This window comes from Protopterus annectens, chromosome 10.part0 (assembly GCF_019279795.1).
Source record: "Protopterus annectens isolate FY-2018-M chromosome 10.part0, PAN1.0, whole genome shotgun sequence".
NCBI lineage: Eukaryota > Metazoa > Chordata > Ceratodontiformes > Protopteridae > Protopterus > Protopterus annectens.
The window spans coordinates 785503242-785530196 of NC_056744.1; the positions used below are offsets into that span (position 1 = coordinate 785503242).

Below are 26955 nucleotides of genomic sequence, written 5' to 3' on the forward strand. Positions count from 1 at the left end.
TTTTGCTGTATTTGGATTTATACAACTAGTATTCATTTTTCTGATTCCTGACTACTGATCTGCCGTTGTCACCTGCTGTTATTATACCTGGCTGATTGCTGATTTCCTACTCCTTTGGCTCTGCCCGCTCCATTCGCCCTTCGGGCTCACTCCGCTCCCCTCCCTGCCCCCAAATCCCACCCGCCCCTGGGACCTCTACATTTATCCCTGCATAACCACACCCACCACATTCCCTAGCCAATCAGAACATATTCTTCTCTCCACCCACTCCATAGCAGTCCACTCCCACACCCACCCTTTCCCTCTCTGAACACATACCTACTGTATACAATCCCCACTCATCTCAACATGTCCTACACTCACCTTCCTCTCCTACTACTAACTCTTCTAACTATTCTTACCTCTACCTACCTCATAACCTACTATGAGCAACCTTTAAATCCTACATTTTGTACTCCACACAAACATACCCTAGCTACCCCCCCAACTACACTCACAACCCATCACAGTCTCATATACAGTAACTCATATCTTGAACCTAAATATCATTGTCTCTCACACATCAAATACCTTATTCTTCGACTCACAAAACACTTGCACAGCATCAAAACCTCACAACTAACTAACCTTATTCATGGTTTATCATTAATTGATGGGGACATCCACCCCAACCCAGGCCCTAACACAGACATACCATCCCCTAATTCCCAAACTATGAAACCTATGTCTACACCACAAACTAAACCTCCCAAATCTCTCACAATAGCTCATCTTAACATCCGTAGCATATGTAACAAACTTCCTGCTCTTCATGCCCTACTAGAAGTCCGACAGTTTGACATTCTCTGTCTTACTGAAACCTGGCTTAAACCCACAATAAAAGATAACGAAATTATCCCCCCTGGCTATAACATCCTAAGACAAGATCGTCTTAACAAAAAAGGTGGAGGAGTAGCTATACTCTTCAAAACTGGACTGGAAATAAGTAAATCAGCCCTTACCCCACCACATGACTCTAATGTTGAACTGATTATTTCCAAACTCTCCCTAAACTCACACAAAACTGGTTTTCAATTAATCTCCTTCAAGAAACAATACTACTAGGCGACTTTAATATTGATTGAAACATGTGCAAACAAACTAATCCATCTACCATTATTAACCTGCACGGATTCCATCAAACCATTAACTCCACAACTAGAACAAATAAAAACAATAACAAAGAAACCATTCTCGACTGGATCTTGACTAATAGTCCCCAACAAATGTATTCAACAGGTACCCTCCCAGACGACCTTAGCGACCACTCTCTCACATACATCATTACGCACAAAACTCATCTAACAACACCTCCCCTAATTCGGTCATGCCGCAGCAAAGGACATTTTAGCATTCAGCAGTTTCAAAACCAACTCAGCTTGATTAACTGGTCACCTCTAAAACTCTCCCAATAGATGAAGCTGTTAACCACTTTAATAATACCTTTCTTACTATTCTCGATCATCATGCCCCCATCCGCTCTATACGAATGAAATCTAAGACAGCTCAATGGCTAACAACCAACACCAAACAACTTATCCTTAGTAAGAATAAAGCTTGGACTAAATGGAGAACCACGAAAGACTCTTTTGATCACCTTAGCTTCAAACAAAAAAGGAACAAGACTAAGCTTGCTATCAAACAAGATAAAAGGAACTATTACACCAAACTACAGCAATCCTCCCACCGCCAACCACAAAAATTTTGGAAATCAATTAACTCACTACTATCCCCCGGCAAGGTTGAAACCCCCAACCCACTAGGCTCCTGCCCTGACTCTCCCCTACAAACAGCTAACGATTCAATAACTTCTTTACTTCAACCATACTTAAACTGGCCAACCAACAAAGCCCTGACCCCTCTTTACTAGGTAATACTAACTGCACTCCACCTCTATTTCAACTTAAACCCATACCTACTTCCTATATTCTTAATTTACTTCAGAAACTCAAACCCTCAACCTCTTAGCTGACAAATTGCCAGCGGAATATCTCCAGCTAGGTGCTAAAGCTATTGCCTACCCTATCTCTATTCTAATCAACAGAACCATAAAAGAAAGTACTATACCCTCACTCTGGAAAATCTCCCACATCATCCCTCTCTTCAAAGGCGATTCATTTGAGTACTCGAACTACCGCCCTATAGCACTGCTATCTCCTATTGCTAAAATAATGGAGAAATGCATCCACAGACAGCTTTTAAATCACCTCCTATCTAATAACCTTCTAGCTACTTGCCAACATGGCTTTTGTCCCTACCATAGCACCACAACAGCCTTATTATCCTTCATAGACTCCATTAATATAAACCGGAATAACAATCTTCTTTCATCTGCATTCTTTGTAGACCTGTCAAAAGCCTTTGACATGGTGAATCACCAACTTCTCCTACATTGTTTAAAATCTCTCTCTCTCAATAATCTTGCTTTAAGCTGGTTTACTTCCTATCTTCAGAATCAGAAACAAGCTGTTTTATGGAACAACAATCTTTCCGAACTTCTCCCTACCACTTTAGGAGTACCTCAGGGCTCCATCTTAATTCCTCTTTTATTTTCCATCTTTATTAACGACCTGTATCTAGCCACCCCAATAACTACTTGCATTCAGTACGCCGACGACACCACCATCATCTGCTCTGCCACAACCCAAGCTGACCTCCACTCACTTACTCAAAAAACTTTTACCACCATAGAACAATGGTTCTCCAATCACTGCCTTCTCTTAAACCCTAAGAAAACTAAACTTCTCCTCTTCTCACCCACACACCTGTCTCCCCCTATTAGTTTCACACTTACTTCTAACAATTGCACCCTTATCTCTCCTGACCAAACAACCAAACTTCTAGGAGTTACTATCGACAACCTACTAAAATTTGATTTTCATATCAACTCTATCATAAAAGCAACTAACAAAAATTAGGTTCTCTCTACAGAATCAAATCTTTCTTAACTCCTGAAGCAAGTACTACCATAGCCAGAACATATCTTATCTCTACTCTACTATATGCATCCCCCATATATACTAATCTTTCTAAACATAACATCAATAGGCTTACAACAGCCTATAACAACATTGCCAAATTTGCCACTGCCTCTCCATATAAAACACATCACTGCCTGAACCTCCTTAACCTAGGGTGGCTGGAGTTACCTCACCTAATTCAATACTATCAGCTTACAACTGCCCATAAAGCCCTTCACCACCCAGAAAAGATACCAATGCTCTCCACCCTGATAAAACCCTATAACAACCTAAAAACCCTACGCTCTTCCAATAAAATACTGATTCAAACCTCTCTATCAAAGAATACAGCAGGTGACTCTATATTTTCCAACTCAGTTGGTAAAATTTGGAATCAACTTCTTACAGACCTCTTAGCCCAAACTTCTATCACACTATTTAAAACTCAACTGAAACATTTTCTAACCAATCACTGGCTTTGCTCTTGCAATAACCCTAGCTGATCACGTACCTCCTATCTTCTCCTGCATCCTTTGCACTGTCTCCCAACTCTATTTCTCCATTTTATTTTTCATCTCTACCTAAGAAATTGACTCTCTCAACTTCAAACTAAAATTTTCTAGTAACTCTATCTTTTGCTTTTAAACTACTTAATTATTTCTGTCTCACATTTTATATACCTGTACTGAAGAAATTTGATAGTCTCTGTTTTCACCTTTTGAACTTACTGAAAAGATAGCCTAAATGCCTGTTTTAGTTGAGTCTTAAATTCCATATGTAATTATGAATGCCTGTTTTAGTTGAATCTCAAATTACCTATGTACTTTGACCTGTACTGTAGAAATTTGATAGTCTCTGTATTCACCTTTTTGAACTTACTGAAAGGAAAGCCTATATGCCTGTTTTACTTGTGTCTTAATTCCCTATGTAATTTTAAATCCCTGTTTTAGTTGTGTCTTAAATTACCTATGTACTTTGAATGTATTTTTGTTATTATGCATTAGATAGTGGAGCTTTTCTCCTCGGGCCTCCACTGAAAATGGACATGTATCCAGTTGGACTAGCCCGGTTAACAAATGTAAAATAAAATAAATAAATAAAATAAATAATTTCTCACTTTCTGCATTATATTTTGTTTAATCTCTTCTCACAAATACTTAGATGCCATAACAGAATCCTTTTTAATCCAATCACCTAAATACTACTACTCATGTCCCCATAAATATGGGTATTGCTGAATCAATTTGTGCGTGGGAACAGTTTTCTGTGTCTGCAAATAAGACTATTTTATTTTTCAGTCCCATACCAATTATAATCTTGAATTTGTGAGTCCTTTATTTTCTTTACCAACGACTCCAAGTAGAAGGCAACTAAAGGAAAAAGAGGACACCCCCTGCCTGGTTCCTCAATTCAAATCCAGTTTGTCAGAGAGAAACCAACCCACATTGATTCTTGCTGCTCATCCTTCATATATTTTCCTAATTAACCATATTTTCCTAATTAACCCCTTTATTCTATCAGGAAAAGCAAATGCTGCCATTGCCCTACTCCCAGCTAACTCTAGCAAATGCTTTCTCTGCATCAAGATCCACCAGCAATAACAGTCTTCATGTACTCTGGTTCCCTTTGGATCATCATCATTTTAATAATACTGTCAAATGCTTGTCCCCCATTCATAAAACCGGGTCTAATATTGAAACATTGAACGCTGAAAACAGCGAACAATGTTCCATAGACACATTTTCAGCGAAAGCTGAAAATGTTGCAACCACAGAACAGCGATTTCTTTCCTAGGGAAAGAAATCGCTGTTCTTCAAAAAAATTAAACACTTCCAAACACATACACACATACTCTAACCCTAATTATACCCCCCCCCCAAAACCAGTAAACAACTAAATACACATATGCATGTAACCCAACCATACATCTAACAAATAAAAAACAGTAAACATTTTAAAACATATGCACTAACCTTAACCCGCACCCTAGCCCTAAGGTCAGTAACTCTCGCACATTTACATAAACAGTTCCAAACACATACACACTTACCTTAACCCTAATTCTATCCCCCCAAAACAAAAGTAAACAGCTGAAAACACACACACACGTAACTCAACCATACATCTAATGCAAAATAAAAAACAGTACTTTCATACATATGCACTTACCTTAACCCGCACCCTAACCTTAAGGTCCGTTGCACATTCATGCTCGGGAGCTATACCGGATAAGGGACCACACTACACTTCAGAACACGGCAAAGCAACGAAGCGGTCAAGCGACTTCTTTCCCAGGGAAAGAATTCGCTTAACAGCCGCTTCGCTGTTTTGCCTGTTTGTTCTACATGTGTCGATGAAAACGCATCAGACAAAATGCGTTTTCATCATTTTAATAGGAGCCCCATAAAACCACACTGATCCATATCAATTAGTTTTTGGCAACACATTAACCATTCTCTTAGCTAGTGTGGACATAAATGCATTATAATCATGGTTCAAAATTGAAAGTGGTCTATATGAAGATGTAATTAAAGGGTCTTTGCTCTCTGAGTGGTACAGCTCCCACAGCTTTCTTCCAAGATGTTGGTACTCTCCCTCCTTTTAAAATATTTTTAAATAAAACCTTCCAAATCTTTAACACTTTTTCCTTCCTAACTTCCAAATTTCATCATTTTTATCTTCTTCTCTCCCATCTTAACTTGAGCCTCATCTTCCTGTAACCTTGTCTTAAAGTTTTTCATAATAGTTAACATTTGTATCTTTTCTTGGTCCCCCAGTCTTCTGCTTTATATAGATTTTCCCAGAATATCCGATGTAGGTCTAATACGTCTAAAGTCTGTAGTTATTTTTCTAGTCATAGGCTCCCTTAACTTGGCAGCACCCCTTGCTATTTTCTGTGGCCCACATAATCGTGCTAACAGTTTTTCTGCCTGGGGTTATCCAGAAATATTTACTTAATAGCGACCTTTCTATACTCATGCATATTATCCAAATATTCCCTTATTTTCCTTTAGCCCTCAACGAGCCTGACTTTTCTTGTTCTGTAAGAGTCCCCTTCATTTGTAATACTTTAATTATCGATAATCCCTCTGAATAATTCCCGTTTCTTCTTTCCCACATTGCTTTCTCTCTCAGTTCTACAATATTTTTAATTTTCATTTTATCCCACTACTCAGCAATCCCTTTTAAAGAAATTTGTACATTATTTAGAAACTCTTGAATTCTTTTAACTAACTATTCCTTAAAATCTTCTCATTTTAATAGGCAAGTAGGAAAGTGGCAATGTCTTATTTTTACTTGAATATTGTGCATCTAGTTGTTATCTGTGCATGATCTGAAATGGTTGTTGGATGAGTTTCAAAACTGTCAATTAAATATCCATGCTCTTGTGAAATATAATTTCTGAGCAATCTAACCCAGCTATTACAACTTGAAGAATAATATGTAAATTATATCTGAGTTCATGGCATATTCTATTCCAAATATTTTCATATTTTTTTAGAAAGCTACCCTCTTCTGTTACAGTTTCCACTCTAGAGCCCCCAATACATCTTTACTGTTGCATATCGGATTCCATTCCCCACATATGAATAATATTCCCATCTGGAAGATAGTTACCTCTCCTACAAGTCTCTTAAGATCCTCCACACCAGTTTTAAGTGGAATATGAATACATGTCAATGTAATTAACCTCTTACTACCATGTATCTACCCTTGTCTTTCTACTCCTACTCTATTACTATTTGAGTGCCTGTTACATTCAGTATTACTATCGCCTGCTTTTGTCTCTGAAATTCTGCTAAATAACTATTCTAAGATACTTTTTTGAATGTACATTTCCAACTGGCATGCGTAAATTAGTATTTGGCATGCTAAACTTATATGCAGTTGCAGCTTGTTGCTGGTTAGACCCATGTTAATATACATCTTAATTTTTAACTCCCAACCCTTTTTAAAAGACAACACACACAAAAAATATATAAATTACTCAAAATGGAAAATTACCCCTCTGTATATCGCTAAATGTCTCAGATACATAGCTGCAGCCAAAGTCTTATCCATTCTAAAGTTAGGTTTAATTATGTTGACAATGCATGTTGTAGTCGTGTTCCATTCTACATCCCCACCATCCTTTATTGTCCCATTTCAACTTCTCTCCCAGATGTGTAAAACAACTTGCATAATTTCAAGTACCTGAATGTTAGCTTTAAGAAAGTTCCCTGGATGTCATTACATGAACAGATTTTGCATGGTTACAGTTCATACTGGGGGGGTGGGGTGTTACTAGTAGGAATGCCTCTTGTAATCTCTTCAATGTAACAGATTTTCACTGAGCTACTTGTCATTTTTTTAAAGAACCAATTTTACTGTTTGCTCATACAAGTACCACACAGTTTACAGTTGTCTTTTCTTGAGTTATTATCTGTTTGCAGATAGAATGTTTTCCATTTGCAGAGGTCTGCTGGCATACAAGAGAAAAAGAGGGAAAAAGTACTTTCCTACTTTAACTTCAGTAGTATTAGCAATAGTCACTGATAAGACCCCCACCTCACTTTGCACACTGTATAGGACTACGTTACGATGCAACATGCAGCTCACTTCAAGAAATTTGTTAGACACGTTACTGTAAAGAAAGATTTTTACTTCAGTTTATACACAAATTACCGAAAAAAAAACTTTTTTCTCTTTATCCTTCTAAACATCAATGAAAGTGTTTATAGTTTACATTTCACAAGCAGTTTTAAATAATACACAAACTTCGACTTTTTTCTCTCCACTTCTTGCAGAAGTACAGTTCTCAAATCCAGACTACATATTATAGAAACATCCCTTTACAGTTTGCCCATTTATTTCCTACTTTCAGGTTCAGGTTCTTGCCATTCTTTTTCTTCATCTTCTCGAACACCCATCAATGACTCTTTCTGGTTGAAATCCGTTGTTTTTCTCATCAGTTCGTGCTTTTTTCTGTTACTCAATTTTCCTTTGAAACACTGGAAGGGTTTTAATGGCAAGTTCTGCCTTGGGCACGTGCCACTCAGAAAAATGAGAAGCAGAATCCCTCTCAACTTGTTGGCTCACTATTTGCTGGATAAACATTTCCTTCTTCACCTGTTCTACAGCTAAGCATGTCTGCTGCATCAGCAAAAAAGTATCATGAACACAGATATAGCAATTTGAATCTCATGCCTGTCACTCAACACCCTCTGATAGTTGCGATAAACTCAGTTCTCTTTTGCCTGGTGTGTAGTGAATAATTATTTTTCACAAACACCCTGGTATTTTACCCTTCTGTCACATTTCTTTAGAAGACCAGCTCCTTCTACTGATATGAATGCATCCTTATTAGTATAGGTCTTGGCTTATTTCTCATGTTCAAATTAGGAGCACAACCACAATGTGCCTATTCTGTTAACAGATCCAGTTGTAAAGTACCAGTCTAGTTGCTTATCTGAACTTTTCATAAAAATAAACAATCTGTTCCTTCCAGGTTTTCTAGGACTTCTCAGCCTTCTGGCTCTACTATTTTTTGAAACTGTTCTTGAAAAGCCTCATATCCAGCCAGTCTTTCTTTCATTTCATCCTTTGATTTGTACAGTTTCATCAGCTCATCTAAATAGCTACTTAAAGCTTCTTCTACTCTTTCCAGATTTTTTGTCATTTAACTAAGTATTTCTCCAGTCTCACTTATTTTAAACCTCTGAATGCATTTGATTAATTTTTCCTCTAAATAACTGAAAGCCAACAACACAGTGGCACAGCAAAGAACGCTGTCTCCTCACAGCAAGAGGTTTCCCGGTTCGATTCTTGGCAGGGGTGCCTTCTGTGCGATGTCTGCATGTCCTCCCTGTGTTCATGTGGGTTTCCTCTGGGTACTCCAGTTTTCTCCCACATTCCAAAGACATGCAATAGGTGGATTGGACATGCTCTAGATGATTGTCACAGGTAAAGTGACACCTCGACTTCAAGTACAAAATGGAAAAGGGGGGTTGTGGATGGATCTACTATACTAAGGATGAATCCTCATCTGCTTTTGCTGAACCATAAGGCTCTTCTCTGCTAGAGTTTTTTATTCTCCTTTTCTAGTTGATTTTCTCTTACTTTATCTAGATTTTTTAGTTGCCGAGTTGTGTAGTGACAAATGAGTAACCACATTTTACCCAAATAAATGGGTTTTACTGGCTGCTTCCCAAAGTTTGTTTTCACATGCTGGTAGAGCTCCAATTCACCTGTTGCTCAGTGTGCAGCCATCTTGAAGTCCCTGCAATACAGATGTTCTGCTGTGTATTTGCTATATATTATTTCTAGGCTTTACTCTCTCACATACTTCATATTTCATATAACCTTTTACAGGCAAACTTATCCAATAATTCTCAAAAAATCTCCGGTCTTATCAAATCTTCACATTTTCCCTTCCATTTTATTAACCTCATTCTTATGATCAGTCCATGGATGTATTTAATAATATTTCTCCAATATCATACCATTCGTTTCTATCTTTAACTTAATCTTTTTTCATTATTTTTCCTTTCCCTTTTAATTTTTCCATCTCTCTGTATTTCACAAACAGTATTTTCCTTATCAAGCTAATTTCCACCTCCTTATTTTTTTAATATCCATAAAACAGTGCACTGATAGCAAACATATGACTGGAGTTTTTAAATTCTCCTCCTTTGCTATTATATATAATTCCCTGTCAAGCTTGATGGAGTCATGATTTCCAAATAAAACTTAAAAAAAAAAAAAAAAACTCAGTTATTTTTTTTTTCCAGGAAACGTATATACTTTAACCCAAATATTCCAACTTTCCCAATATATACATATATAACACATATACCCTCTCTCTAAAAGAGAAAAAGAAAGTTTTCCACAAACTAACTTATTTCAGTTCAGAATATCTCCATTATTTTTCCTAATATGTTTATCAACTTTCTAGTAAAATAAATATAACTTATGTTCTTTATTTCACAACGTCCTTTACTTTTGGACCTATTTATCCTGAATCCAGCTTTCCTTAACCCCCTTCCATTTCTGTCAAAGTTTTTCTCTTCCATACTATATTTTTGTTGCAATAACTAAACTGCATATAAGAGATACACAAAAGTGTTATTATGCCATTTACTATTACCTATCCTGCTTCTCTCATTTTACTAATACAGGTTTATATTATTGCATTAATCGCAAAAGCAAACACATATGCATTTGACACTTTCAAATTTTTTTAATTTCTTTCAAAACTAACTCAAGAAGCCTCATAACATTTCTTTAATACTTTTATTTTTTTCAAACCCATAATCTTCTCAAGTGTCCCATTACTTACCAAATTAAATGGTTTTGCCAAGTCAGATACAGCCAGCCTTACATCTTTACTCTCCATTAAAATAGTATTGATTACTTCTTTTATTAACATTTCCTTCACTCGTTTCCCTTTACTCCATATACACCTTCCTCTATCACTTTTTCCATCTTCATAAAGATTTTGTAATCAGTATTCCCAGCATTATTGGTCTCCAATTATTAACATTTTTATTGTCTTCCTTCCATATAAATTTAAGCATATCAGCACATATTCCATTTCATGTCCCTTCCTTTAACCATTCATTCCATATTAGAACAAATACTTATGCTTCCATTACGCTCATGCCATATAATATCCATCACTTCCATAACTTAACCTGCTAAACCTGGCACAGATTCTTTCTTCCCTTCTTTTATGGCTTTTTCCAATTCTTTCAACTCAATTTCTTTTTCTAATTTACATTTTGCTTTACTGAAGAGAGTTGGGGAAGTTGCCCAGTGCTGTGGCCAAACTTTTACTCGGTATGAATACCATCTTTGTCAAACCTGAAATAAAAGGTTGCAAGTCTTGCGGGACTAACCCAGCGGTTTTTGCCAGTATCCTCTATAGGTGGCACCTTTAAGCAATAATTTACAAAACTCACAGACTTGCACTGCCTGGAAAAACATACTTGCACATTGCTGCCTACAAAGGTAGGAGGATCCTTACAACTGCCATGCAAAAGAAAAGGGACACTTACTAACCTTCTAAATGCATACACTCATTCACTGCTGTAAGGCACAAAGTCATGTCATCCTTGCACATTTGCCCTCTGTGGTGTAGCATAGAAAACAGGCTTGGTGCTTCATAATACACAACTACAAAGGAGAATAGGGCCATACACTATCAGCAAAATGTGATACACAAGTCTGAGCCATACATACTCATTCATAACAAAATATACAAAAGTAAGGAAATTCATCTTCAGCAACGTTAATGCTCCAGTTAAGAATCATTTCACATCATTGAAAACATGGCATACCTCAGACTCCATCCTAGGAAACTAGCCTTATATCATTCTAACCCACTAACTCACCTGAAATGGAAAAAGCTGTGCATCTAAGTCATACACAAAGTATATACGCACAACTTCTGGTACAGTAAGGCTGTGATCCCTCCTATGTCCTTTCACTGTGTTTACTACCAACCTGGGTATACATACTGGAAAGCAAGACTGTTTCTGCATCATGCTACCCTTTGTTCCAGCCTCAGACATAACACACACCAAAGCAATTCAGAATACAATAAAAATGAAGTCAAATGTACAACCAAAGATGTGAAGCACCAGTCTCTCAGCAGAACCTGGACAATGGAAGCTCAAATGTATGTAGAACATTAATACATCTTCAAGTGAAGAATGCCACTTTGCAGAAGTAGGTGTGAATATCTGGGTCTAAATCAAAGCTTTAAAAATGCAGCCTCTTACTTGTTTAAGCTTCTTCCTTTTATCTTTTAAAGACAAATTCTTATCTTTGAGGATGCTCTCCAGCAACTCGGCAATTGCCGCCTGTGAGGAAACTGTTTTCTGCTGCTCAAACTCTTCCGTGCTTATTTGTCTGCAGAATGCGTACGTTGGCACAGAGGCACTTGAACTGTTCACAGGATACTTAGCCTGCAACAAACAAGACGTTTTAAAACTTATTTTACTACCTAGACATTACAGGCAAAATTAATCATGTTTTGATTAGAAGATGTACGACGTAAGAAAGCACATGCCTTACTTATCTAAGAAATATATTTAGATGACCTTCTTTGGAGTTTTAAATTAAAATAAGCAAATACATAACTAGACACCAAGGAACTCCAATTACCAGTTGCCCACACAAAACAACTTAAAACAAGATTAATATGCACTTTACTGAACCTTGCTTACTGCATGTTACTGAACTATGTTCAAAACAAGGAAATAAATATAAATAAAATAATCCATATAAATAAACACATAACAATGAGTAATGACTATGTGGCTCTGAAATACTGAATCATTACAGAGTATAAGGAACAGAAATAGTGGATGATAAAACAAGCCAAAAAAAAAAAAAAACAAATGCTATAAATTTCAAGGAAATACCTATAAACCAGTGGTGCACAACCTTTCTGTGGGGGAGGGCCACTACATTAGTTCTTAATGCATCTGCGGGCCACCTCAAAACATAGTAAGTCATTATGAGTTAACAATAGGTACAGGTGACTGGCATTTTTACTTAACACAGCAGTCATGAAATTGCCTGCTTTCTACATCAACTTTGCAGTTGACTTTATTCTGGCTTGCAGCCCTGACTTATTACAAACTCTTGCAGACAGTTACTACTGTTTACAGACTACAAGTTATAAACAACAAAGAATAGTGACTTCCGCAGCTAAAATTCGAGGCGTACGCAACTGCAGTCAATTAGGTAAGTAAGCCAGCACATGCTGGAAAGTTTGCATGACTGGAGTAAGGCATAGCATTTTTTCACTTTTTTTTTTTTTTTTTAATTTTTGGTTACTCTCTGGGGGACGGATGGTGTTGCGTTGATGGCCAGATTTGGCCCTGGAGACAGATGCTTTGCACCACTACTATAAGCAGTCTGCCTCAGCAGTTACTGCCAGTAAGGAATAAGAGTTCTCCAAATCCACTAAATTGAAATGCACATCAATGTTCTACATAGCAAATAATGATAAAAATATTAAAGAATTGTTGAATTGGTGGATACAAGCAATTAGTAACAAAATGGTGTAGAAACACTGTTTGACTGATCTGATTTAATTAGTGCACTAACAAAAACAAACACTGAGAAAAAGAAACCGCTCACAATGTGAAGGCATCAGGTATTCCAAAAAACATGAAGATCTCATGCAGAAAACAAAAATATTAATGATGATCTGGGTGGTACAGTGGCAGTGACACCCGCAGCTCTTGGCTCTACAGTTTGGTTTGAACAGTCTACTTGTCCCCCACCCCAACCGTCTGAATAGGTTGTAACCAAGTTTCCTCCAAAATCCTAAAGATATGCCACAGTGATTAGCAATCCTTCAGATCCTAGTGCTGATGTTTCCCACAAGACTAGCATCCTACACACAATTATCTCTATGCCTTACTCCTCCTAAGTGCCATCAGAGACTCTGGCACCCAATCAACCAAGAAGCAGATAAAGAGGACATTGAACAACCGATGGATATACTCACTGATCTATGTAATGTAAAAAATCAATCCTTGCATCACTAGTTAAAATTAATGTGTTTGTCCGGTTTTTAAATGGCGTGGTAAGTACAGCCATTCTAAGGAGATTTTCTTTTGCAGCTGAGGTTTACGCTTCCTACAACCACAATGCCCTATAATATGATGGCGTTTTGCATTCCCATTTTCTTCAGGTGCACTGTCGCTAAACTTGTTTTCAGCTTAGACTAGTTTTAGAGATAATGACATCTCTGGTATTCATTAATTGGAAGCTTGTTTTTTCCTAAAGACAGCAGTATAATCTCCCTTAATTTTTAGTAAGGGTGGTTATGTATTAATATACTTCCCATAAGAGCAGATCATTAGAGAGAAGGCACTGTAACACTACACCAGAATATTCTGGATACTCTGACCTTACTGGCAGAACTTTTCTAGCCAGAAACTGCAAAAGTGGTGGCTTCTGTACTGTGAGGCAACAACAACAGTACCTGAAGTAGGTATGTGTATGGATTCTTTATATGTCTCCTACTAAATGTTTTGTTTGGGTCTACAAACCAAAAAAATTGCCAGAGGGAAGGGTAGCTGCTGTAGGCAAATAGCCATTCTTATAATCTACTTTAGTAATACAATTTTTATTTCCCAGTTGACGTTCAAGCTGGAGGACTACTGCCTGAAGGGAGAGTACTGGCAGACAGAGATGAGCATGCTAGTTGTTGAACAGGAACAGAGTATTGATGAGTTTCTGATGTACAGGAAGAAAAAGTAATTGAATGGATATAAATAGTGCAGATGTGGAATTACCACACTTTCAAGTTACTTGTTTGAAAGATGATGGAGTGGATAACTAAATGCTGTTTGAAATGATAGAGGAGTGGGATCTCTCTGATGATACTTCTGGTGTCCTGGTTGAAGATAGTTGAAGGAAGATTTTCCGCACAGCGAGATGATTCAAAACAGTAAGATGATGTAAGGAATATATCAAACAAAAACGTTTACACTTAAAATAAAACTTGTGAGGTTGGACAACTGCAGAAAGCTAGTACTTGCAAACGTTATGCTGAAGCCGCAATGTCAAGGGGAAGTGAAAGCGCACTTGCAGTTAAAAAATATAATAATAATAATATAACAAAAAGCAGGCTGTGCTGCAAATTGAATCGAATGATGGTGAGGCTATTGACAGACTTTTCTGTGGGACAAAGTGAGTGTGCCTTTGGGTATTTCTAAGAGATATTCATGCATATTGGTCTTGAATCTTTCCATGAACTGATGTTTGAAACTTTTTAATTAGCAGAATAAATATTGGTTACATACAACAAAAATCTTTCTGTTCACCACGGAACCTATACTTGATAAAAGGAACTATGATGATGCTTCAAAGAAGACAAGAATTCAATTTAAAACTTTTGAAATGACTACATGAAATTAAGAAGGCTTTGACAAAACGTAAGCAGATGGAAGACAGTACAGTTGTGTATACCTACCATAAATGTAGATGTTAGAGTGTCTTCACTGTTGCAGTCATAACTGTTGGGTACTCCTGCCGACAGGCAGCCCGAGGTCGGCCAGAATATCAAAGTCTGGGTCCGGCGTCAGCTGTATCAGCAAGTACCCTGACATCAGAACGCATGGGTATAAAGCTGACAGCCGACGCCATCTTCTCCAGCCTTTCTTGCCCCTGATGTCAGAAGCCCCCATAAAACCAAAAGGTGTCCCAAGGGAAACACAAATACACCAGAAAGGTAGTGGAAAAGGAAACAAAGTAAGCAAAAAGAAAAAAGAGGGGTCTGGAGGGAGGGAAACACCGACTGCAACAGTGAAGACACTCGAACATCTACATTTATGGTAGGTATACACAACTGTACTATGTTCTTCATGTTTCACTGTTGCAGTCATAACTGTAGGGTAGAATCCCAAAGCTGAGAACACGGGAGGAGGTTATGAAGAAGAAGGAGCAGCTAGAAGACCCTGCAAAACAGCAGAGGCAAAGCCTGCCCTAGACTTAGAGTACAAAGGGAGGTTATAGTGCTTGGAAAAGGTATGCACAGAGCTCCAAGTGGCAGCCTCCAGAATGTCCTTGGTAGGAACACCTCTGAGAAAGGCTGCTGAAGTGGCAGCTGCTCTAGTAGAATGAGTCCTGACAGTACCTGGAATCTGTTTTCCATGAAGAGAGTAACAATATCTTATTCCATGAGCAATCCATTTGGAAATAGTTTGCTTAGAAATAGCTTTACCTAGAGAACTGGAAGCAAAAGAGATAAGCAATTGATCTGATTTTCTGAAAGCTTTAGTTTTGTCCAGGTAAAAACGTAGTTGCCTGTGTACGTCCAATGAATGCAAAATCCTTTCCCCCTTATTTTGGGGTTTTGGGAAAAAGGTAAGAAGGTGAATAGTCTGATTTAGAGCCACTCTAGAAACTACCTTAGGCATAAAAGTAGGATTGGTCCTCAAGGAAACTCTGTCCTGATGGAAGATGAGGTATGGTTCCACGGCCATGAGGGCTTGTAACTCAGACACCCTTCTGGCAGAAGACAAGGCCAACAAGATAGCTGTCTTCCAGGATAAGAACTTAATATCCGCAGAGGCAGCAGGCTCAAAAAGGAGGCAAAGTAAGCTTTTCCAAGACACAGTTGAGATCCCAAGGAGGGACAGGAGGAGATCTAGGAGGTCTTAAATTCTTAGCTCCTCTCAGAAATTGTCTAACCAGATGGTGGGAAAAAAATGGGAGGATCACAATTGAAATGAGCCGAAATGGCAGAAGCATGAATTTTAATGGAAGAAAAGGAAAGACCTTTGATCAAAAGGTCTGAGAGATAAAGTAAAATGGAGGGAATATCAGGTATTAAAGGATCAGAGCCACGATCCTGCATCCAAATACAAAATCTTTTCCATTTAGAAGCATAAGATTTCCTTGTACTAGGACGCCTAGCTTCCAAAAGAATATCCAAAACTTGTTTAGGAAGAGAAGGAATCAATTGCCTTTGATGAGCCAAGCTGCCAGGCAGAGAGTCTTGATTTGAGAGTGAAATACCTGACCCTGATGCTGGGACAGTAGAGAATGGGTCAGAGGAAGACTCCAAGGGGGTTCCAAGCAAAGGTGCAGTAGAGTTGGGTACCAAAACTGACAAGGCCAATTTGGAGCTATCAAAATTATCAGTCTGGGTTTGTCCAGCTTTATCTTTAGCAAAACCCGAGGTAGAAGAGGAAGAGGAGGGAAGGCATATCCCGAAAGATTACTCCAGCTGAAGGACAGGGCATCCACTTTCCAAGCTGTCTTGTGGAAGGACCTGGTGCAAAAAAGAGGCAACTGATGGTTGAGATGGGATGCAAACAGATCTATTTGAGGACATCCCCAAACTGCAGTTATCTTGCTGAATAAATTGGGGTCCAACATCCATTCATGAGGATCCAAAATGTTTCTGCTTAGGCTGTCTGCTAAGAGATTCTGATTTCCTGGAATGAACTGTGCCTGAAGATCCAGATTCAAATTTAGGGCTGTGTCCCATAAAGTCATGGCAAGTCTGCAAAGGGGGTAAGAGTGAGAGCCCCCTTGCTTGTTTATGTACCACATGACTGTGGTATTGTCTGTTCGAATTAGCAGAGGTCCTGGCTTCAAAAGAGTCTGGAAGGCTAGAAGAGCATTTTGGACTGCTAACATTTCTTTTAAGTTGATGTGCCATAGAAGGTGTTTGTTTGTGAAAGAGCCCTGTTGGCATTTGTCTAGAAAATGAGCTCCCCATGCATAATCCGAGGCGTCCGTGGTTATGATCGGAGTAGGTTGAGGCAGACGAAAGGGCTTCCCTTCGTTCAAAACACACGCCCTGGACCACCAAAGGAATTCCTTCTGGAGGCAGGGAATCAGTGGAATCATTGTATCCGGACTGCGGCAATGCTGAGACCATACACTCTTTAGGTACCATTGAAGTTTCCTCATGTGAAGCCTCACATTTGGAATCAACAGGATGCAAGAGGCCATGTAGCCCAGAGCCTGCAGGAATTTCCTTGCAGTGAGCTGAGTTAATGCTGCCAAGGTCTTGAAGATTGAAGCCAGCTGTAACTGTTTTTCTGGAGTGAGGAATGCTTTCTGTAAACTTGTGTCCAAAAGAGCTCCCAAAAAGGTCATTCGTTGAGACGGAATCAAATGTGACTTTTTTGTGTTCACTGAGAATCCCAGCAGTAGGAGAAGACGCTGAACAAAATGCAGATGTTGTAGTAGAAGGTCTTTGCTGTCTGCCTGAATTAGACAGTCGTCCAGATAGGGGTAAATCTGAATCCTCTGAAGTCTGCAGTAAGCTACTACTGGAGTCAGGCATTTGGTAAAAACTCTGGGCGCATTTGGTAAAAACTCTGGGCGCAGTAGATAAGCCAAATGGCAGTACAGAGAATTGGAAGTGTCTTGAGCCTGCCTTGAATCTGAGGTACTTTCTGCATTGTTGCCTTATGGGGACGTGTAAGTAAGCCTCTTTTAAGTCCAATGTTACCATCCAAGCATCTTGTGAGAGCATTGGGAGAAGTTGTTGAAGTGTAAGCATCTTGAATTTTGGAATTTCCAAAAAGGTGTTTAATATTGAGAGGTCCAGAATAGGTCTCCAGGAGTTTTGTTTTCTTGGGACCAGAAAAAGTCTTGAGTAAAAACCTTTCCCCACCTCTAGAGGTGGAACAGGTTCTATGGCTCTTAAGGCTAATAAAGCGTCCACTTGATTTAAGGCCTCTGTCCGTTGATGTTTTGGCAGATCTGGCCAGCCGGAAGGCCTTGGCAGAGTGTGAAAGTGGAATCTGTAGCCTTTCAAAATCACGTCTAACACCCATTTGTCCTGGGTAACGTGAGTTCAATTTTGGTAAAAAAAGAGAAAGTTTTCCTCCGAGAGGGGCATCCAGGGAAGGAGGACCTGTAGCCCAACAGAGGGAGTCATTGGGTCTGCTTTCTTTGGGTTTGAGGTCTGTCTTCTCCCCTTCTAGGTGAAGAAACAGTCCACTGTCTAGATCTGTAAGAGGCCCGAGCCTGCGCCCGACCTCTGGAGCGTCTATATCTTCCCCTTTGAGGCCTGTCAGAAGTGGGAAAAGACCAATTTTTGGACGGCCAATTTCTAGAAAATCTAGGAGGCTGTACTTGCAAAAAATCTTTTACAGTCTGCATAGACTTGGCTTTTTCTTCCATCTTTTTAATAACCTCCTCAGCCTTAGATCCAAATAAGACATCATGCTGAACAGGGGCATCTAGCAATTTAGCCTTAACTTGTTCAGGTAAATTCTGCTCACGAAGCCAAGCATGTCTCCTGATAACAGTACCAGAGGCAGCAGCCCTGCAGGAAGCCTCTAAGGCATCAAAACCACAATGTAAACTATGTTTGCTAACTTGTTCAGTTGCATGCAACACATCCTGTAATTCCTTGTCCTCAGCACATGCAGGAAAGGTAGAAAGCCTTTGTTTTAAAACAGATAAAAGAAACTGTTGATACTTGAACATGTGAAACTGGCAATTTAAAGCTCTAATAGAAAAGGTAGCTGAAGTATAAACCTTTTTGCCCCACCTGTCCAAGGCACGAGAATCCTTTTCAGAGGGGATAGGATTCTTAGAGGAGGCGGCCTTAGCAGCCTTGGAACCCTGCAAAATAGTTTCAGGATCAGCAGAAGGGTTCTTAAATAAGAATTGATGGGAATCAGGGACCCTGTAAAATCTATCAGGCTTAGAAGGAGCAGGCGGCATGGAATCAGGATTCAAGTTAGCTTCAGAGAAGGCATCATCCACAATGTCAAGTACAGGAGGAATACCTAAAGGCCTGTGTTGAGGGAGAAGAAGAAATTCCCTAAGTCTCTTTTTGGAAGCAGAATAATCCTGACCTTCCCAATGAAAATGCTCTCTCATCTCATACAAAGTTTCCCTAAAAGAGAAATCTTCAGGGGGAGAGGCAGAGGGAACAGAATCCTCTGCATCCGAATCCTCATAAGGAGGAAAAGAGTAATCCTGATCAGAGGAAGAGACAGAAGATACAGAAGCCTGATCAGAGGAATCATAAGGGATATCCTGTCTAGGCCTTTTCTCAGGAGGAGGGTGAGAGCCCCTAATCATAGTTAATAAATCCTCAGCCATCCGTAGTAATTGCTTCTGAGTCTTAGGAGCTGAATCCGAAGAAGCTTGAGCAGAAAGTCTGGGTTTAACAGGAGTCTTTGACTTAGCCTTTGTCTTCGTGGAAATAGTAATATGTGAAGGCCTGAAGACCCCCTCAGAAGCCGGTACCTGCACAGCGGTTCCGGACCCATCTGAAGGAGCGACGTCCAAAGGCCCTGCAGCAGACAAATTACTAGGCCTAGATGGCTCCCCATGGGAGTCCGTGTCAGCCATCGGTTCTGAAGTGGCGGACGACAGGGGCTGCAAAAGCACCTCACTGACGACCGCCGAACCCGAAGCTGGCTCCGGCTGCAAAATATCCTGTTTGGACCTCGGAGGCCTGTCCTTGTCTTTGCGTTTCTTCTGTATTCCGGTAGTCGGTAAAGTATCCGACGACATCCTATAATTAAATCGTCTACCGAAGTAATTCAAGGCCCAATCGTACCTACGCTTGATAGTGCGAGAATTAAAAACCTGGCACAGAACAGACAGCAAGAAACGTCGTGGTCAGGGCCTAAGCAAGGTAGACAGTAAGAGTGGAAATCTTTATGAGGTATTTGTTTTCCACACGATACACAATTATTAACTTTTTCTGACATCGGAGGAGCAAGGAAAAGGTTTCCCCAACGGGGTACTTAGCTTTGAGAAGAGAAGTAGAAAACTTTGGACCGACGACAATCACACCACGTTGTCTTGAAAACGCCAACCAACAACTAGCGAACTGCTTTGCACCGCACGGCAAGAAAGGCTGGAGAAGATGGCGTCGGCTGTCAGCTTTATACCCATGCGTTCTGACGTCAGGGTACTTGCTGATACAGCCGACGCCGGACCCAGACTTTGATATTCTGGCCGACCTCGGGCTGCCTGCCGGCAGGAATACCCAACAGTTATGACTGCAACAGTGAAACACGAAGAACATCATGAAAAATGTTATGACAAAAGGAATTTATGGAATGGGGCTTGGGATATGAACGTTTACCTTGATAGAAAGGAAGGAAATACTTGTCATCTGCCAAGTGTTATTACAATTAATGTAAAGAAAAAGAGTGTGGCGGTACTTGAGACCAATCTACAACATATTTTACTGTAGGGCAAGTGACCATTAAAAAGTAAATGCAATAATACAACGTGTTTTCAGTGTAAGAAAGTTGGACACATTGCTGGCAATTGTAAAACACTATGTAGAAAATGTGAGGCCACAGAAAATATTTGCTTTGATTGTGAAAATATAATTAAAAATTTTTGAAAATGTTCATATGGTGGGGAAATATGGTTTTAAAAGTAGGAAAGATGCTAATAATGAACAGAAAATGCAAGGGGATGATGATGGAAGTGAATAAGGGTACACAAAAGAAAGAAATTTTTTTCAACAAAAAATATTTAAAAAGAAAAGGGATATCTTAAAGCAGTGGTCTCTAACCTTTTTTGCACCACATACTGGTTTCATGTAAGACACTTTTCCAGGGACCGGCTATCGCACATGCATAATAAGCAAGCAATAATGCCCTCCATGGTGTGTGTTACTGTGAATTAACCCCAGCTCAGGGGTATTTATTAGGCCTGCTGCCACAGGCATTAATGTTGTTGGAGGAAGCATTTTACATCGAAAATATAACACTTAAAAAATATTCAGGCATTTAATTTATTTTTTTGGTCCCTTACTCCTAAAACATTTGGTTTGTTGCCAGTCATTGAAGACTGAAGTTACTAAATAATGGCATACATTTCAGTTTCAGACTATTCTTTTTTTTCAGAAAATTCATGCTAATGCAACTCCTTTTATTTAAGCAAGTTTGTAATTTTATAAGAGCGGTAATTAAAATCTGTACTTATTTTTAAGCCCTTGCTCCCTCTTTTTTTTTTTTAAGATTTATCCAGATTTCTTCAGCTGAAAGGTCCAGAGGTATGCAAACCTTTTTACTGTCACTCTTACTCTCTCTCTCACACACACCTCTGTTTCAGAAAATATATGCTAACACAAATCCTAATAATCAAGTAAAATATGTTCCTATTTTGAGACTTTGTCCCCTGTTTATTTTAGGTTTACACAGATATCTTGGGCTAACAGTCAACAAAGCATAGTTTTTGGCTCATATGTTTGGTAACATCCTCATAAAGCGTGTAGTTTTCTGGCAAATGACTGGATTTAAGTCATTAAATAATTACAGGTATTTGAGTTTCAGATTTTATATCCTTCAGATAATATATGCTGTTGGAAACCCTGTTGTTCTAGCAACTTTCTAAGTTTATAAGACCAGTATTTAAAATCTATTCTTATTGTTGGTCATTTGTCCCATGTTATTTGTGGCTCTGTCCAGATTTCTTCTGAGGAGAGGATGAAAGGTATAGTCCAGAGGTATGCAAACCTCTTAACTGATGCTGCTGCTGCCAGGGATCACTCTCACTCTCCTCTCTCTCTGTCTCACACACACACACACACACACACACATTCTGCTTTCATGCATACACTCACTCACATACAGACAGATGCACACACACCAACACACTATTGGTTTCATTTATTTTTATTTTACACTCACTAAACAGCATAAGCACTGCTTATTGAGTGTAAAATAACTATTCAACCAATCTCACTGTTCACACACACACACACACACACACACACACAGCTTTCATGCACGCATTCAATTACACACGCAGATAGAAAACAAACACTCATACACATACATACACTTATTTTCTGAACAGTCGGGTGCCCAACATAAAAAGGTTTTTTTTTATCTTTTCTGTGCGGCCTGGTGCCAAATGATCTACAGTCCGGTGGCTGGGGACTCCTGGTTTAAAGGTTCTTTCATTAAATGTTAGCAGTTTATTGAATGAAAAAAAGGAGGCTGTGACTACTTAAATGGTGTCAGGATCAAAACTGTGATGTGATATGCTTGCAAGATACACAGAGACTAAATAATTAAAATAAAAGATCAAATTTACATGGGGAAAAGAAGTTAGATGGCGATTTGGAGAGGATACGTGTTTAGGGGTAGCTTTTCTTGTTAAGAAAGAGAATATTTTAAGATACTGGATTTTATTGTGATAATTCCTGGTATAGATGTGTATGATAGTAGGGATGTTAATACAGTCATAACCAATATAGGCCATCTACAGACCCTGGAAACCACAGACCTATAAGTCTCAATAGTCTTTTTTTTCCCCAAAAATTTCTTTATTGCAGTTTTTTAGGTTACAACATACAAGACATTATACAATAAGATACACACACAACACACAACAAAACATAACATTCTATATACAAAGAAGTCACTTCAAAAATCCAGTTTTTGTACTAACCACATATTCTGCAGTAATAAGAATAAACAGTACCATTAGTTGTTTATTACATACACTAGGGAAAGTCAAACTAAAACCTCTTTATATAGGGTATGTGGTTTTTTTAATCAACTTATCTACACATATATTTATAAAATGACTGTTAAAAAGGTTCTAAGTATATCCTTATTGATTGTCTTACATATATTGCATATTTCACTTTTAGATTTAATATTTTTACCTCTTGAGAATGAAATTTAATAAGTATTCCCAATACTCTTAGTAATATTTACGTTTCTTAGTAACATATAGTAGCTTGTGGGAGGCAATGTATTTGTTTGCTACATTTCTAAAACCTTCCCATGTGAGTGCGGTTGCAGTAGTCCAATTCTCTGTAATATAGAATTTGACTAGAAAACTTGTGGTGGTGAGGACATGCTGTAAGACTCTGGGACGATTACTCATATTTATGTGCAGTATAACTGTTTCCCAGGATAAAGTACTTTTTTGGTAGCCCATTTTCTCTAGTCTTGCCCTTAGTGAACACCATAAGTTATGAACTTTATTACATTCCCACATAACATGTAGAATGTCTGCTGGTTGTTTCTTGCAGTGAGGACATTCAGGTGAGTATTTGTTATTAAATTTACTAATTTTTTGAGGGGTTAAGTATGCATTATTGTTAATCATAAGTTGGGTGTAGAATAACTTTTTGAACGGGCTGAATTAAGTCTCAATAGTCTTCTATGCAAAGCCATGGAAAGAATTATCATTGAAATGATCAGTAACAACACAGGAAACATTGAGACACTGGATCCAACTCAGTTTGGGTTCATTAAGGGCAGATCATGCCTATTCATCTTGGTGGACTTCTTTGAGAAGGTCACCAAAGCAATGGATGAAGGCAGAATGATTCAAACTACCTACTTTGATTATATTATAAAATATTAATGAAATTTACACAAAAAAGAAGGGGAAAGATCATTAAAGATAATTTAGATGAAGGTATTTATGGAGTAGAGGGGGAAGAGACTAAAGAAATGCTGACTACAGTTAAAAATGATAATTATATTAAATGAAGTGATACCAAAATTATAATTTGTGATATAGAAAAGGCACATGATAGAGTATGTCAAAGTGAAATGTTTGAGATTGTGTGTCAAAAAAGATAATTAGCTTAGTGGAATCAGCTTATTGTAGTTCATTAAATATTTTTTTGATTAATGGATGTGAAGTTCAGACAGGAATTAAACAAGGCCACCCTTTAAGTGGTACATTATTTACTACTGTTACAAATGCTATAATTTCAACAGCAAAGAAGGTTTATAAAGGAGTTGTGGAGATTTGTAATGGTATTAAAGTTCCATTTTATATGATTTATGCAGATGATTTAGTTGTAATAGCTAATAGTAGTGGGTGGATAAAAGTAATGTAGGAGATAGTGGAATGCATGAGAAAAGTAGGTCTGAGTTAACAGAAGTAAATGCAAGGGTTTTGATGATGTTAACAAGATTTCAAAGGTTTATTTTTTTCTTAAAGAAGAAATTAATTTATTAGGACTAAAACCGGTCAGCTTCAATAAAATGAATATATGGAAAGATATATATATATAAAAATATAATGAATATGTGGAAATATTTTGATTAATCATATAATAAAAATCTATTTGATTCATTCTTATGGATTAAGATAGTTAGGATATATTGGAAACAGTCTTTTCCAGTCAGTGACGAGACAGTTTTATTAGAAATCTTTTTTTTCTTTCTTTCATACCTCTTGTTTTAATAAACCTGAGTTTTATTCTGGTCTTTGTGCTCCTGTGTGGATCTTTAAAATCTGTCTAAGTTGGATTGAAGCCGAGTACCATTCTGCCTGATTGTTATTTGGAAGTATCCTTCATTTGGATGCTTTACCTGCTACATGGTTTGTGCTCCTGTGTGGATCTTTAAAATCTGTCTAAGTTGGATTGAAGCTGAGTACCATTCTGCCTGATTGTTATTTGGAAGTATCCTTCGTTTGGCTGCTTTACCTGCAACATGGTAGCTCTGTAGTTGGTTTGTGCTACATATATAAAAATATAATGAATATGTGGAAATATTTTGATTAATCATATAATAAAAATCTATTTGATTCATTCTTATGGATTAAGATAGTTAGGATATATTGGAAACAGTCTTTTCCAGTCAGTGACGAGACAGTTTTATTAGAATTTTTTTTTCTTTCTTTCATACGAGATTCTTACTCAACTCTGTGAAGAGAGGTGTATTATAGTGAAAAGAAAAAGATAGGTAACTTGGATTAGTAAATCCTGTTGTATATTTAGCTTCATTACATTTGTTTTGGGTTCTAAAAAGGTTAATGAGGGTAAAACTAGTTATCTTGGAAGAATTTCAGATAAAAGTTTGTTGCAGGGCAGCAGCATCCCAACCTAGACAACATGCCTATAAACCTGGCACAATCCATAAAAGGGTCATCAAAGGGAAAGCTAGCCAGGATAGAGGGGTTATGACTCTTCCATCCGGTCCACTACACAGCCCACACAGGGCAGGGGTAAGGAAGGAGGGAGGGATGGTTGAAGACAAATAAAAAGCAACAACTCAGATGGAAAGTTATGGTAAGTACATAACTGTTTTATCTGAAGTTGGTTTCATTTGATCTTTAACCTGAGTGACAGAGTCCCCACCTACCAAGAAACCTGGGGAGGTCCTCATGGAAGGATATTCTGCAGCATGGCTGTGCCAAAGTATGCCCTGCTCCTGGAAGGAAGATCCAACGTATAATGGGAGATAAGTGTATGCAATGATGTCCAGGTCACCGCAGAACAGATCACCTAGAGAAACCCTGGACCAAAAGGCTGCAGAAGTAGAAACTGATCTGGTGGAATGCACTCGACATGTCCTGGGGGAAAAAACCCTTTCGCTCGGTAGGCCCAAGAAATACATTCTGAAATCCATCAAGCAACTGTAACTTTAGAAACAGACTTTCCCAAGTGAGGTTTAGAAAAAGAAACCAAAAGCTGATTGTACTTATGGAAAGTTTTTGTTCTGTGTAAATAGAAACACAGTTGCCTGTGCACATCTAGTAAGTGCAATTTGTACTCCCCTTTATTTTGGAAATTTGGAAAGAAAATTGGTAAACTAATGACCTGGTTAATATTGGATTCTGAGGCCACCTTTAGTAGGAAAGAAGGATTAGTCTGGAGGGACACCCTGGCAGTCTTCCATGACAAAAACTGCAAGTCAACCGTGGCAGTTGGTTCAAATGGAGAAGAAACCAAAGCTTGTAGAACAAAGGTAAGATTCTAAGGGGGAGTGGGGGTCCTTAACCACAGGCTTAAGAAGAAAGGTACCTTTCAGAAAGGCCTTACAAAGTTTAGATGAAGCCAAGGAAGCCGAATTCTCGCCTATGTGGAAGTTGGAAATCGCTACTAATTGGACCTTAACCATAGAAAAATTAGCACCATGATTAAAAATGTCCACCAAAACCTCCAAAATGCCAAAGACTGATGCAGCGAAGGGATCCAGGTCGTGCTGAGAGGCACAGATTGAAAAACACTTACATTTGCTTGAGTAGACCTTCCTGGTAGAAGATTTGTGTGCTGCTACCAGGATCTTCTTAACAGGAGAAGACAACCCAGGAGACCTTGCTATCATGGGAATTAGAGCAGCCAAGCCATGAGGAACCCCTGAGGGGTGTGTAATCAGATCTGGAACCTGATCTAGAGTGCAAGCAGGACACATTACATGAGACCACAGAATGTGAAACCAAATTTGGTGAGGCAAGAAAGGGGCAATAAGGATCACTGAGCTCCCCAGCAGTTGAGCTTTCTGAATGAACTTGGGAGCACAGGATATGCATACAGAAGACCAGAGGGCCAAGCATGAACAAGAGCATCTCTGGAGGACTCCACCGGAGGAGGTTTCAGAGCAAAATACTCACTGCACTTCGCGTTGGAAGGAGAGGCAAAGAGATTGCAGCAAGGCAGACTCCATTTTAGAAAGATCTTTTCCACTACTGAAGGATTCAGAGACCACACATAAGAACGACCGAGCCTGTCCGCCAGAATGTT

General features: G+C 38.6%; 1 protein-coding gene across 1 annotated transcript in view; it reads right to left on the bottom strand.

Moving 5' to 3' along the window:
* The window catches only part of DEPDC1 (DEP domain containing 1), a 1033362-nt gene that overhangs the window by 22393 nt on the left and 984014 nt on the right, over positions 1-26955 (bottom strand). The window contains exon 11 of the mRNA XM_044085606.1: positions 11762-11947. Within this exon, the coding sequence (XP_043941541.1) occupies positions 11762-11947 (186 nt within the window). The remainder of the gene's footprint in view (positions 1-11761; positions 11948-26955) is intronic.